Source organism: Schistocerca cancellata, chromosome 6 (assembly GCF_023864275.1).
Source record: "Schistocerca cancellata isolate TAMUIC-IGC-003103 chromosome 6, iqSchCanc2.1, whole genome shotgun sequence".
Lineage (NCBI taxonomy): Eukaryota > Metazoa > Arthropoda > Insecta > Orthoptera > Acrididae > Schistocerca > Schistocerca cancellata.
The window spans coordinates 589,628,767-589,642,538 of record NC_064631.1 but is presented as its reverse complement, the minus strand read 5'-3'; the positions used below and the strand labels follow the sequence as shown (position 1 = coordinate 589,642,538).

The 13,772-nt window shown below is 40.1% G+C and overlaps 1 protein-coding gene across 3 annotated transcripts in view; it reads right to left on the bottom strand.

The window, feature by feature from the left end:
* The window catches only part of LOC126191061 (centrosome-associated protein CEP250-like), a 462,550-nt gene that overhangs the window by 141,650 nt on the left and 307,128 nt on the right, over positions 1-13,772 (bottom strand). For all 3 annotated transcript variants that reach the window (XM_049931777.1, XM_049931775.1, XM_049931778.1), the window contains exons 5-6: positions 10,886-11,053; positions 3,981-4,148 (exon numbers count right to left, since the gene is read on the bottom strand). In XM_049931777.1, coding sequence (XP_049787734.1) covers positions 3,981-4,148; positions 10,886-11,053 — 336 coding nt within the window. The remainder of the gene's footprint in view (positions 1-3,980; positions 4,149-10,885; positions 11,054-13,772) is intronic.

Sequence of the window (13,772 nt, the reverse complement as noted above, 5' to 3'; positions counted from 1 at the left end):
TATCAAAAGGAGATTTTGCTAATGATAGCATGTAAAGAGGAAACTGTTCTGACATGTGGTTGGTAACCAAAACTGACTTATCTGCCATGATATGCAAGTAACTACAATATTTTTCAACAGAGTAATGTATTTTTTAGGGCATGTATAGCTTGGGAACGAAAATTGGTGTGGGTTTTGCAATAACGTAAGTGAAGAAATTACATTTTTATTTTTATACCAAGAACAGGCTTTCTCATAAAACATTGACCTGTGTCGTCCTCAGTTGGTAGTTTAATATTACATTGTTTTAAGATTCTATCACACTTTCAACTGCTTTAGAATGTTAGTGAGATTAATGTTGTAAGCTCTGCTGTGTTTGGCAAAAAAAAAGTAAATTTAAACATAGCAACAAGAGAAGTTAAATATTATCCAAAACTTGTCACTGATGATGTTTCTCAGAAAAAAGAGGAAAATAAATTGCTACTTCTCCTATAGCCCAGTAGACAACTGGGACTGAAACTTACTAAGGACTTTATTTCTACATCCAAATGATCTGGAAACATGGAAATAATTAAATTTGCAGAATCCTGTCAACTACCCATCAAGTCGTAAACAGATGATCAATATCACTGAAAAACTAAAAGATATTTGAGATTAAACAGTACAGTCCTTCAATCTGTTTAGGAATAGGAACTAAAAGGACATGTACTACGTTATCTGAACTGTCTCCATATTTATTAGATCACTGAGATATACATATTTATCAGATCACTGAGATATACTGTAGAAGTAAAACCCTTTCACAAATTTCAGTTCCAGTCATTCGTTATTAAAAATTCACAGAAGTATAGGATTCCGCTGAAGTTTCATAAGAAGTAGCAATTTATGTTCCGTAGACTTCTTACTCTTCTTTGTTTTCTTCAGAGAAATGTAATCAATGACGAGTTTTGAGTAAAACCTAACTTCTCTTGTTGCCATGCTAAAATTTGCTTCGTTTGCCAAAACACAGCAGGGTTTACAATGATTCAAATCACTAACATTCTAATGCAGTTGAAATTGTGACAGAAACACGAAACAGTGCGTAATTATATTAGCAACTGGGGCAAGATAGGTCATTAGTTTATGAAAAAGCGCATTCTCAGTACAAAAAATAAACGTGTAATGTTTCACTTATGCTGTTGCATAACATATAGCAATTCTCATTTCGCCTGCTATCGATGGCCTAAAAAAGCTACAACATTCCACTGAAAAAATCGAAAATATTTGCATAAGGCAGTAGATAAGGATGTTTAGCACCTTAACCACATGACAAAATACCCTCCTCTTTGTGTGTTATCATGTGGCAAACTCTTGTTTCGGTATCTCAAACCATTTATGAGGTAAATATCTCATTTTGGCTTCATTGCTGGCATGTGTAAGTGGAGACACATACAGATTTCCTCTGAAGTTTGAAGAATAATTCAGCATGTTAGCCGCATTTCATATACGGCAATGTATGATATAATAAGCGCCAAATGCGAACTCACAGTGACCCATATTTTTCATTGCAAACTACTGGTATTTCATTCAGCTCTTTACTTAATTTCGAAATGCAACAACAGCTATTACCATAAATGAAATGATAGACAGTCCATCATGCAGCTGATGAATGAAGCTGAGATATGTGAATCAAATTTTTTACCTAACAGTTCCTTTAAAATCGTTTGTGAAATATTGCAGAGCAGCTGTTGGACGTGTGACAGTCTGTTTTGTTACACGTCAGCCAGTGTTCTCTGAGAGGCCAGCCTTGCACGTTGTGAGGTCAGGTTGCAAACAGGACCCCTGACTGAGACATGCAGAATGTTATTCAGGAGAATAGCACTAGGGCTATCACGAGAAACATGCAGAGCTTCCTGCAAGGGAGCCACCTGGCAATCAATGAAGTCTGCTTCGGAACTGTTGCATGAGCGAGCACTTAACCTCATAGTCGTTATTTTACTCTGTGTGAGATGGGCTTAACGTTTGAAATTTACGTTTCAGTCAGCTGCGTTAAAGATCAATTATAGCTGAAATAAAACTTGACACAATAACAGTATTGATATCCACATGATTCCTGATAAATGCGAGTCTGTCAAACTCAACAAAATGTTACCACAGAAAATTTTTATGGAAGTGAAGAAAATACTATAATGGAAGTAACCTTTTTCTGCTTTACTTTACTAGGTAATAATACAATGAAAACTGATGAATTAAAAATCTATGGAATGTATAAAACTTCAGAACTTCACTCACAAAAAAATATTCAGAAGGACAAACTGGGAATTTTGACCCAAGTGTATAGTCCTTTGAAAGAAAAATACTGAGAAGAAGACTTTGTACATCACGAACACCTTGCTTAGATTATACGTTGTAGTTCCCAAATAGATCAATGTCATGTATTATACCATGTGAGGCTGGTTCAGCAGAAACATGGAGATTAACACAAGCATGCATTGCGGCCAGTAAAGACATGCGCGGAAAAATGGGCTAACCCTCAAAGGTAAAAACTTAGAGATGAGTGTTGTCATTTGTTGCTGGGTACGGGAAATATCAAAATTGACATTGGTGTCATCCCTAAATATCACCCAGGGACGGGCCAATGTCAATTTTGATAGTTCCCATACCGAGCAACAGATGGTAACACTAACTTCTAAGCTTTTACATTTGAGGGTTAGCCCGTTTTACCGCGCATGTCTTCCATTTCATTTGCCTATTAATGAGCTCAAATACATTTGCAGTATGAAATTATTGACATCAAGAAACAATAAACAGGAGCACCTTGTCAGGATCAACCATAAAATAGACCATGGACCACATACTGCAGAAGGTCAAGAGCGCTGCAGGGGTATGAGAACTTTGGGTTGTTAATCCATTAGACGATCAACAGGGCTTGAAAGTCCTCAGCACAGTGAAGACCAACAAGTATAATGTCCAGATCGCATGCTTGCCGCGATATTAAAGCATTTAGGACTTGCTACCATCTCATCACTAATCATGCTGGTTAATAACAGCCTTGCACTGGGAGAATTTCAAAACACGGAAATCTGCAGAGTTAACGACTGAATAAGAGAGAAGGTACATGTGTGTGAAATGTTCTGGGAAAAGGACTAAAAAGAGGTTTCATATTGTTAGGGACGAAACTGGCATGGGCTGCATTCAGTACAGGTTCACACAAGGCAAGACCACCAAGGCGGTTATTACCAGTGCTTCTAGGCTCCTATAAGACCTGGCGAACCAGGATGTTAGGGCCATTATGAACGACATATTCACAGCTCTGAAATTTTTTGTAGTTCTTTTCATTTGCGCAACTTGAGATGCTTGGGTTGGTAAACTTCCTATGTCTTCTAGAATACAGTGCACATAGAGATATTACACTATCGATCCCTTAGAAGATATTGGCAACAGCAGTCAGCAAAGAGTGGCCATGTGGTTCTGCCCTTAGGTCTACGATTTTAGGCATGAACGTAGATAGGCCTACTCTTTTTAAAATAGTTACAGGAAAAACCTGAGGAATTTGTTTAATAACGTATATTATGAACATCTGCAATTTGTTGATGGTAAAACGGGCATGTAAGTTCTACTGGGTGCTTCGGGTATGCTGCTGAATACATTGCGTTCGAATCATACTAGACAATTTTATCAACAAAATATTGAAAGGCAAACGAAATTTCGTGGTCTGATTTGATAATACATTTGGCACCCAAATATGACACAGGTGTACTTGAATGAGAAAACCAAAGCTTGTTGGAATAGTGCGTCGAATTGTGACAGGAGGCCATGGCCAAAGATTCATTTATCTATTCAGCACTATTTTAATTTTGTGTTAATAATTGCGATGCTGCAGGTATTCCTTTCTTGCCTTGCGGTCTGTGTAAATGGTGATGTAACTCAATACTCAAAATCAAGCGTTTCATGTAAAAGTTAATCAAATGGAGTTTAGTTTTTGAGAACTGGAAGTTACGGCATTCGGTGAAATGACTTACCTTTCTTTGCAGGACGTTGATCTTGCGATCCTTGATGTCCATGTGGTCCCTCAACTCGCTAAGTTCATTGTTCAGACGGTTTCTTTCTTGTATCGCCTGCTGCGCCTGTTGTGTCTTCTTCTCTATATGCCGGTTCTTCTCCTCTAACCGTTGTCGGAGTTCTTCAACCTAAATCAAACATTTGGCGCAATCAACGAAATTATTTCAATCGTCAAAAACTATTATGTGAATAAAGTAACACGATACACAGTTACAAAATAACGAGCTCAAGACGTAGGGCCATGTAATGGTAGTGATGAATTATGGCGCGACCCATAGCACATAAAGACGGATGAGCCAGTCTAAAATCACGATCGCTTTGTTCACGGCCATTTAAGGCTAATCTCTACGAGCAAAGTCAAGACAGAAAAATTTTATAACATGTTTGTTTGCACAGATGCAAAGGTACAAGCATACTGTAATATCTCGCTGTCACTGGTTACCTGAAACTATCCTCACACTGACTAGACTGTGGCGTGCAGAGTACAGATGTACCGGGTAATCAAAAAGTCAGTATAAATTTGAAAACTTAATAAACCACGGAGTAATGTACATAGAGAGATAAAAATTGACACACATGCTTGGAACGACATGGGGTTTTATTAGAACAAAAAAAAAATCACAAAATGTCCGACAGATGGCGCTGTACAGCTAAACGTCAGTGCTACCGTGACGGGTGAGAGGTACGCCGATATGTTACAGAATCGCATCATCCCCAGACTGGCTGCTAAAACACCTGCTGGAACGTACGATGTTTTTGCAGGATGGCGCTCCACCCCATATTGCCAGACGCGTGAAAGATCTATTGCGCGCGTCGTTTGGTGATGATCGTGTGCTCAGCCGCCACTTTCGTCATGCTTGGCCTCCCAGATCCCCAGACCTCAGTCCGTGCGATTATTGGCTTTGGGGTTACCTGAAGTCGCAAGTATATCGTGATCGACCGACATATGTAGGGATGCTGAAAGACAACATCAGACACCAATGCCTCACCATAACTCCGGACATGCTTTACAGTGCTGTTCACAACGTTATTCCTCGACTACAGCTATTGTTGAGGAATGATGGTGAACATATTGAGCATTTCCTGTAAAGAACATCATCTTTACTTCGTCTTACTTCGTTATGCTAATTATTGCTATTCTGATCAGATGAAGCGCCATCTGTCGGACATTTTTTGAACTTTTGTATTTTTATGGTTCTAATAAAACCCCTTGTCATTCCAAGCATGTGTGTCAATTTGTACCTCTCTACCTACATTATTCCGTGATTTATTCAGTTTTCAAATGTATACTGACTTTCTGATCACCCGGTACATACACAAGGTTTTTTCCCCTCTCCTGATAAATTATGTGAACTCCCAGAAAACGCGCATCACCAGTAGGCTGAACAGCCGTTACGAAATGCTGCAACTAAGGTTCCCGAATCATAACACGATTCTTTTATTAAATTATCAATACTGAGTGTACGTCTAGAATCTGTTTCATCTAGCTACATGTCAACTACGAGAAGATGAGTGATGGAGATTCAATAGCCTCAGTTAATGGTGTTAGAACCGATAACACAGCCCTATGTCTGCCATCACCTATAGCACCAATCGCGCCTTATACAGTGCAATAATGAAACGACGCTTTCGGTGCACCACATGGCACAGTCGGATGAATCGCTGATTTTACATCACGAAGTTGCCAAACAATTGCAATTTGTGCACGGAATACTACAATTCTGTGATTGTAGCTTGTCTACAAAACATCACTTGCGAAAGTATCTATATCTGCTTTATACAGAACAATTGCCGGTGGCTGGAAGGTATTACACAGGAGACGTCCTTCAATTTTTTGTTTTCCTGTTTGTTTTTACGAGAATTCTTGTTATCAAAGAGCAACAGATGAAAATAACAAGAAAGTGCATATTACGATACTTGGCGATCAGAGATTAAATGTGTATAAAATATCTGACACCAAAGGCATATCAGAAGAAAAATACGATACATTTCACCTGAGTAAGTAACAATGAGAAAACTGCGAAAGATAGATGCAGTAAGTAACAATGAGAAAACTGTGCAAGATAGGTGTGTCACTTGTTGAATGCTGACCAAAAGTAAGTACAAAAACAAATTTCTCGACAATGTTTTTAGATAGTTTGACAAAGCATCTAAAAAAAAGGCGAAGTTTATTACAATTGTATCATAGGTTGAATTCACTGTTTTGTGAGCAAACCTTGATTACCTAGCAAAAGCTAAAATAATTATGGAGGAATACCACACAAGCCTTTTGGATACTGCACGAAAAAATACGCGAGACGAGATTGGTGAAGAAATATAAAAAAAAACATCTTTTTTGGGGGAGTGCATCTGTCCGCGAAGCTGCTTTGGCAAGGGGGAAACTAAGGGAGTTACAGTACTTTTTTTTTAACATGCACCCTATTTACCAGGTTTGGTATGTCTCTTATTTCAAATATCCAAAGGAATTAACGCCTGAAAAACATTTTGAGTCGGATGAAGAGCTTATAGCAGCCGTATATAATTATTTTGAGGCCTTTAGGAGTAGTATCCTATTTCAGGAAAAGTAGAAGAACGTAAAAGTATTTTTGAAGGTCTACATAGTTTTTTTTTTTTTTTTTTTTTTTTTTTTTTTTTTTTTTTTTTTTTTACGAAAAGTGTCCGATGTGAGTAAAACCGCGAATGTATGATGCCGCTGTAAACCTGAGGAGATTGTATTCACTCATGTCGCCATGAGAACATGCATTAGTACAAACTTCTTGTATGTCTCAAAAGGGAAGCATTCTGTTAGTGTGTGTCACCAATTTTGGCTTATTGCTGTGATGATGAATTTAATGTGAAAACCATTCAAAATCCGATGTCTGCTCGGTGAATAAGTGACGGACGGGTGTTGGGAATTACTAGATGAAAGCCGACAAGGCACAAAGAACTATGGAACGGACTGGAGGGGAAAACGTAATTGTAGCTCTAATGAAAATGAAATGATGATGGATGAGATATATTGCCGGACGACTGGAGGGTAGAAGGGCGAAGGAAAGTCTTTTCTGCATTTCAAGGGGTAGGAAAAGAGCCAGCCGGCGATCTAATCGAAAGCGGGGAGATGGCAATAAAAAAAAATGGAGTAGCAACATGGATGCATATATCTGAAGACGGAAATGAATGAAAAAGTCTACGGGGAGCCTTTATTCATTTTCTGGAAGTACTTTGGACAATGTGCATTAATCTAAACAGGAGCCTTAGAGGTATGTATGTTTTTGACCAAAGACATACAGTCTTAGAACTTTTGACCGTGCCATCGTAAAATCGGCGCCGGAGGACATTCAGGTTCAGTATCAACGTTCTGTGATCAGTAGGTCTGGTAATTTCCGTCATCTGCCTGTCAGTAACTTGTGCAAGGGTGGGGTTGTAAATACAAGAATGTCAAATAATGGTATAAATTATTCAATTATGTTATTGCGCTGTAGTCTGTTGGACCAAATTTTTGCTATCAGTTACATTTCACGATACGTTGTCGGTATTACTTGATGTTGATTGAGCCTCGCGTACAACTGATTTCCCCGTTGCGTATTATTTTCCTCCATTACTTATGTGAACCATCCATACTGTTGCCGCAGATTCTACACTAAGGTGGATAGAGGCCTTGTCTGTATGGAGGAGCACTTAATTAGGAAGCTAATTTTCACATGTTAGTTTTTGTCTAATGTTCCATTTGGGTTATTAGCAGTCCCCTTAGGGATACTTCGTGGATTTGCACCGTAACTCTCACTCCAGTGTTGTCTACCCTGCTGTCTGTCTACTTCCTAAAATACAATCGCTCTCTTTTCCAAGCGTTTGGTTGGATTCTCTACTAGTCTGAGGTTTGAGCTCTGTGTGAAGTATCTGTATGTTTTCAACAAGTGTGTTAGTTTTTGAACTGTGTCACCTATATGCAGCCCTGTAAGCTTGTTGCCCTAGATGATAAGGTGAAGATGCTTTTCCCCTAATATTACACCAGTTGAAGACCAGTTGACACAGACCTCATCCAGCTGCCACTGGACATGGCAGCTACTGTATAGTAGCCATGACTGGCTGATCACCATCATCTTGCGCAGATACTTCACACAGAGCTCAAACCTCAGACTAGTAGAGAATCCAACCAAACGCTTGGAAAAGAGAACGATTGTATTTTAGGAAGTAGACAGACAGCAGGGTAGACAACACAAAGATTTTCATATTCTCTCGCTCTTTATGTGAAAACTATTAGTCGTACAGGAAAAACGAACAATGTCTTTTTGTAGGAATTTTAATGTAGTTACATTTTCTAGCGGGATATGTTTTCGCTAGAGGCCACAGTTTTCGAGCTATTCAACAAAAAAAAGGCGTTTGAAAGTTCATTTTTGTACGTTTTTCTTAAATAATTCTAAAACTATGGCCTCTAGCAAAAACGCATCCCAGTAAAAAAATTTAACTGCATTAAATTTCCTACAAAAAGGTCCTGTTCATTTTCCTGTACGACCAATAGTTTGCAGCAGTGAGCGAGAGAATATGAAAATCTTGCATGTGGTATTTGCAGGCACTGTGAGTTGCATAAAACCCAGGAGTAGCGGCAGCTGAATCGCCCTTTATGTCGGCCGGTGGTAGAGTTCCACTCATGAGTCTTACAGGACTGGAAATAGGTATCACTTTCGTAATGTCACCTATAAGGATTGTATTGATGGTAACGAACGGTAGCTCTTTTAGCTGAGCATTCTCCTTCGAAGAAAAAGTTCGAAGTGTCACCCTCAGTTGGTAAAATCATGGCGACAGTCTTCTGGGACTCTGAAGGGGCTATTCTGTCTGACGTCTTCCCTCATGGCGCAACGATCAACTCTGAAGTGTATTGTGCTACCTTCAGTAAATTAAAGAAACGAGTTTGGTGTGGTCGTCCCACTTCTCGTTCTCCAAGACAACGCAAGGCCCCACACAAGTCTGCTAACCCGAGAGGAGTTCACAAAACTTCGCAGAACTGTTCTTCCTCGTACATGCCACAGCACGGATCTCACACCTTTCGACTTCCACCTGTTTGGTTCAATGAAGGATACACACTACGTGCAGCAGTGCATGTGTGATGGGGAGGCTGCTGATGCAGCAGGACGTTGGCTCTGACGTCGACCAGCCAGTGGCACACAGGCCCTCCCAAGAAGTATGTTGAAAAATAGGGTTTTGTAGCCAAAAGAGTGGGGAATAATATGGCGTACTGCACAATCCCCGATACAACCAACACGCTTTCAGAATAAAATGTGTTGCATTCCGTAGAAATATTGGAACACGAGAGGCAATACTGACTTTACGACTTACCTCAGAAGAAAGATTACGGAAAGGCAAACGTATGTTTCTAGCATTTGTAGACTTAGAGAAAGCTTTTGACAATGTTGACTGGAATACTCTCTTTCAAATTCTAAAGGTGGCAGGGGTAAAATACAGCGAGTGAAAGGCTATTTACAATTTGTACAGAAACCAGATGGCAGTCACAAGAGTCGAGGGGCAGGAAAGGGAAGCAGTGGTTGGGAAGGGAGTGAGACAGGGATGTAGCCTCTCCCCGATGTTAGTCAATCTGTATATTGAGCAAGCAGTAAAGGAAACAAAAGAAAAATTCGTAGTAGGTATTAAAAGTCCATGGAGAAGAAATAAAAACTTTGAGGTTCGCCGATGACATTGTAATTCTGTCAGAAACAGCAAAGGATTGGAAGAGCAGTTGAACGGAATGGATAGTGTCTTGAAAGGAGGATATAAGATGAACGTCAACAAAAGCAAAACGAGGATAATGGAATGTAGTCAAATTAAATCGGGTGATGCTGAGGGAATTAGATTAGGAAATCAGACATTTAAAGTAGTAAAGGAGTTTTGCTATTTGGGGAGCAAAATAACTGATGATGGTCGAAGTAGAGAGGATATAAAATGTAGACTGGCAATGGCAAGGAAAGCGTTTCTGAAGAAGAGAAATTTGTTAACATAGGGTATAGATTTAAGTCTCAGGAAGTCGTTTCTGAAAGTATTTGTATGGAGTGTAGCCATGTATGGAAGTAAAACATGGACGACAAATAGTTTGGACAAGAAGAGAATAGAAGCTTTCAAAATGTGGTGCTACAGAAGAATGCTGAAGATTAGATGGGTAGATCACATAACTAATGAGGAGGTATTGAATAGAATTGGGGAGAAGATGAGTTTGTGGCACAACTTGACTAGAAGAAGGGATCGGTTGGTAGGACATGTTCTGAGGCATCAAGGGATCACAAATTTAGCACTGGAGGGCAGCTTGGAGGGTAAAAATCGTAGAGGGAGACCAAGAGATGAATACACTAAGCAGATTCAGAAGGATGTAGGTTGCAGTAAGTACTGGGAGATGAATAAGCTTGCACAGGATAGAGTAGCATGGAGAGCTGCATCCAAGTAATCTCAGGACTGAAGACCACAACAACAACAACTTAATGATGGCCCCTCATAATGAAAAACGTGCGTACACATGCTATCCTCTGCAGCGAAATTCTGAGGGACAAACTATACGGATGGAGGCTAAGACTAACCTACGACATCCCTACATAAATCTCAGTCGGTGAGACTTCCTCATAATACAAACATGTGTGAGAGATGGGCACACATCATAAGTACGGCTTTAAAGGAGTAAACCGATGAAGACAGGATTTGCTGCTATTTTATGCCCTTACTCGGATCTATGATTATGCGACAAATCTAGCTCAATCCTACGTCTCCTGTCCTGTTCTGACCCCGTTATTAGTTTTTCTCTGCACCCTGTATATATTTAAAATGCTGCATAAAATGACTGTAAAGGTAAATTGAGTGTTTGGTGGAAATCACTCTCGTAAGGCCATGGGAAACGACTGGTACTCACATCCGCCTGCAGCATGTTGTAGTGCTCCTCCTTGGCGCAGAGCGACTCCTTGAGGACGGCTATGTGCCTCTGGTAGTCCTGGTGCTGCTCCTCGAGCGTCTTCATCTTGGCGCTCATGGCCAGGATCTCCTGGTCGCGCCGCTGGATCTCCGCGCGGAACTCGTCCAGCTAGCGAGCCACACAACAAGCAGACATCAGAACGGCGCAGTCGGAAGCTACATGCATGCACACTCAGACACACTCACCAGGGGGACAATTACTTCCCTCACTTATAGATCACTCAATTTTGAAGGGTCGGCAAGTTAAGACCCATAGTAGCTCAATCTGGTTCTAATTCTGGCAAGTAAACTATGAAATTATTTGCTCCAGAATGGAATTTAAAGCTTCTAAATAGCCAAATTCAAATTTAGTAACAATTTACTTAGATTTTTGTTTTCTTTAATAATGAATCAGAAATTTGAAATTTTTGCAATTCTAATTTTTTTTCTAGTCGTCACTCAAAAGTTATTTTTTTTTGCAAAGATACTGGACACTATTAGAAAATTAAAAAAATTATGCCCCTGGGTCTGATGCTGGAACAATGCTCCCTCTAACATAGCAGCAGCAAAAAAAAAAAAAGTAATGATGAATACAATAATTTTGTAGTACATATTACAGTGGTGTCAGAAGAAAAAAATTAAAAAAATAGTACAATTAACACTAATACTGCTTTCATACATCAATACACTTATACCAGTTAGTGCAAAACCCTACTGTGAGGTCATGACATGCCTAGAAATTGGGTTTTTCTGATTCGCTCGTTCAATGTCAATGTTGTTCTTGTAGTTACTTTCATTTTGTCTCGTTTTATATATGAACTCTGGTGTATGTGGGTGGTTCCATACATTATAATTTCAACGAACTATGTCAACAGTGTGCTAGATCGTACACTCATGATAATGACGGTTCACTTCAAAATGACAACAGAGTCGAAACTGACCCACCGTAGATAATTTTTCGCAAATGAAAATAGTCTTGCATGAAGAATTGTTTCATTTAATTTAGCATCGCTGGGGCCAATGCTTAAACTATGTGTGCGCTTTAACTTACAGGTTTTGGAAGTGCCAGGGCCTGCCTGAGTGGCCGAGCGGTTCTAGGCGCTTCAGTCTGGAACCGCGCGACCGCTACAGTCGCAGGCTCGAATCCTGCCTCGGGCATGGATGTGTATGATGTCTTTAGGTTAGGTAGGTTTAAGTAGTTCTAAGTTCTAGGTGACTGATGACCTCAGATGTTAAGTCCCATAGTGCTCAGAGCCATTTGAACCATTTTGAAGTGCCAGTGGGGAGGGAAGCAAACCCCATAAAGCACAGTGACTCCTGCAGGGAGAATTGAAGTGCAAAGGGATTATTTTCAACAATATCTAACATGATTGTTGAGTGCGTTAAAGGAGTAATGGTGAAGGACTGAATTCGAATCCAGGAGAACAGGGTTCAAAAACCCATCCAGGTTAGGGAGTTTCGCGATTTCTCTAAGTCACTTAAAGTGAAAATCGGGATGTTTCTTTCAAAAGAACAGAAACACGCGAATGATTGCCGAATCTGATCTGTGCTCAGCCTCTGTCGACGGAACGTTAAACCGTAATTCTTTCCTTTCTTTATTTTTTCTCCAGAGCCTGACAATTTTATGGCCGACACTAAAAATTGTCTGAGCATACCCAGACACAAATGAATAGTTCAACGCGCTTCTCCTAAGTAGGGAATACAGCAGTCTATGTCCCGGAGGCACCGAACAAGCGTGTGTGAACAGTGAAATGTTGTGCCTGTGTAGGTGATGGATGGATCGCGTGTGATGTTGAAGATGGATAGTCTTATCTCACAGGAACAGTATTGCCCATCTTGTTGACGAATGAATTTAAAATATGCAGTTCCGCTTCGGAGGTCCCTGCTTTGTTGAAAAACATCGGACCGACAATGTGCTAACCAGTTATCAACCTCTCGATCGTGAATCAACCATGCCCGTTCACTTTCACTTAATTACCAGTCATGACAAGTTAGACCCTTTCGCAGTACATGTTACAACCCCAACTGTGATTTCTTGCGTCACGTTGTAGCAAGGACCATGAATTTCTCCTCTCTTTACTCTAAGTCGGCACGTGTAAGCGGTGGAACAGTTTCTTGTGGGTGTTCTAAATGACTTCGGATATCATCGAAGTTACTACTGACATGGAGGACAGTATTTCCTTCAATTCGAGTTTGGGCTCTATAAGGGGGCGTAATTAATTTCATGTTGTCTCTGACACGCATTCTGGTGCCGTTTCACGGAACAAATGCGCACAATAAGCATGCGCTGGTCTATGGTGCGCGGTGCAGCTCATGTTTTAACTCTTGTGCAGTCCACAACACACCGGGTTCCGTCCTCTCATGTTAGTGCCACTGCACCGTAACGTGGACATATGGGTTCGATTCCCAGCACGAGCAAGCGTGTGGGACTAAGGTGTGTCGTTGTGTCGTTACTGTGTGTGCTCTCTACAGCTGTTGAAATAAATAGTGTAAATGTATATTTATCGATGTCGTGATTTTAAAAATGAAAGAGAGAAGAAAATGCGTTTAAACAAGTAAATGTATAATCAATATGTGATTTATTTATTTTGTACTGTGGTTCACGACCGGGTATAAGGCTTCCTAAGATTGCTTGTGCGGCATGTGCGTTTGTCTCGTTGACTACAATGAGTGTGTGTATTGCGTAGTTCCGTGTTGTCGCTAATGACAGGAAACAATGGCAAATAAATACAAATATGGCAGAGAGTTCAAAATTGGTGAAATGAATGTCCGATCTAAATTCTCGATTTTAAAACAGGAAGAATGCCCGTCACTTACACAGCACCGACTAAGAAATTTCACACAGGGTT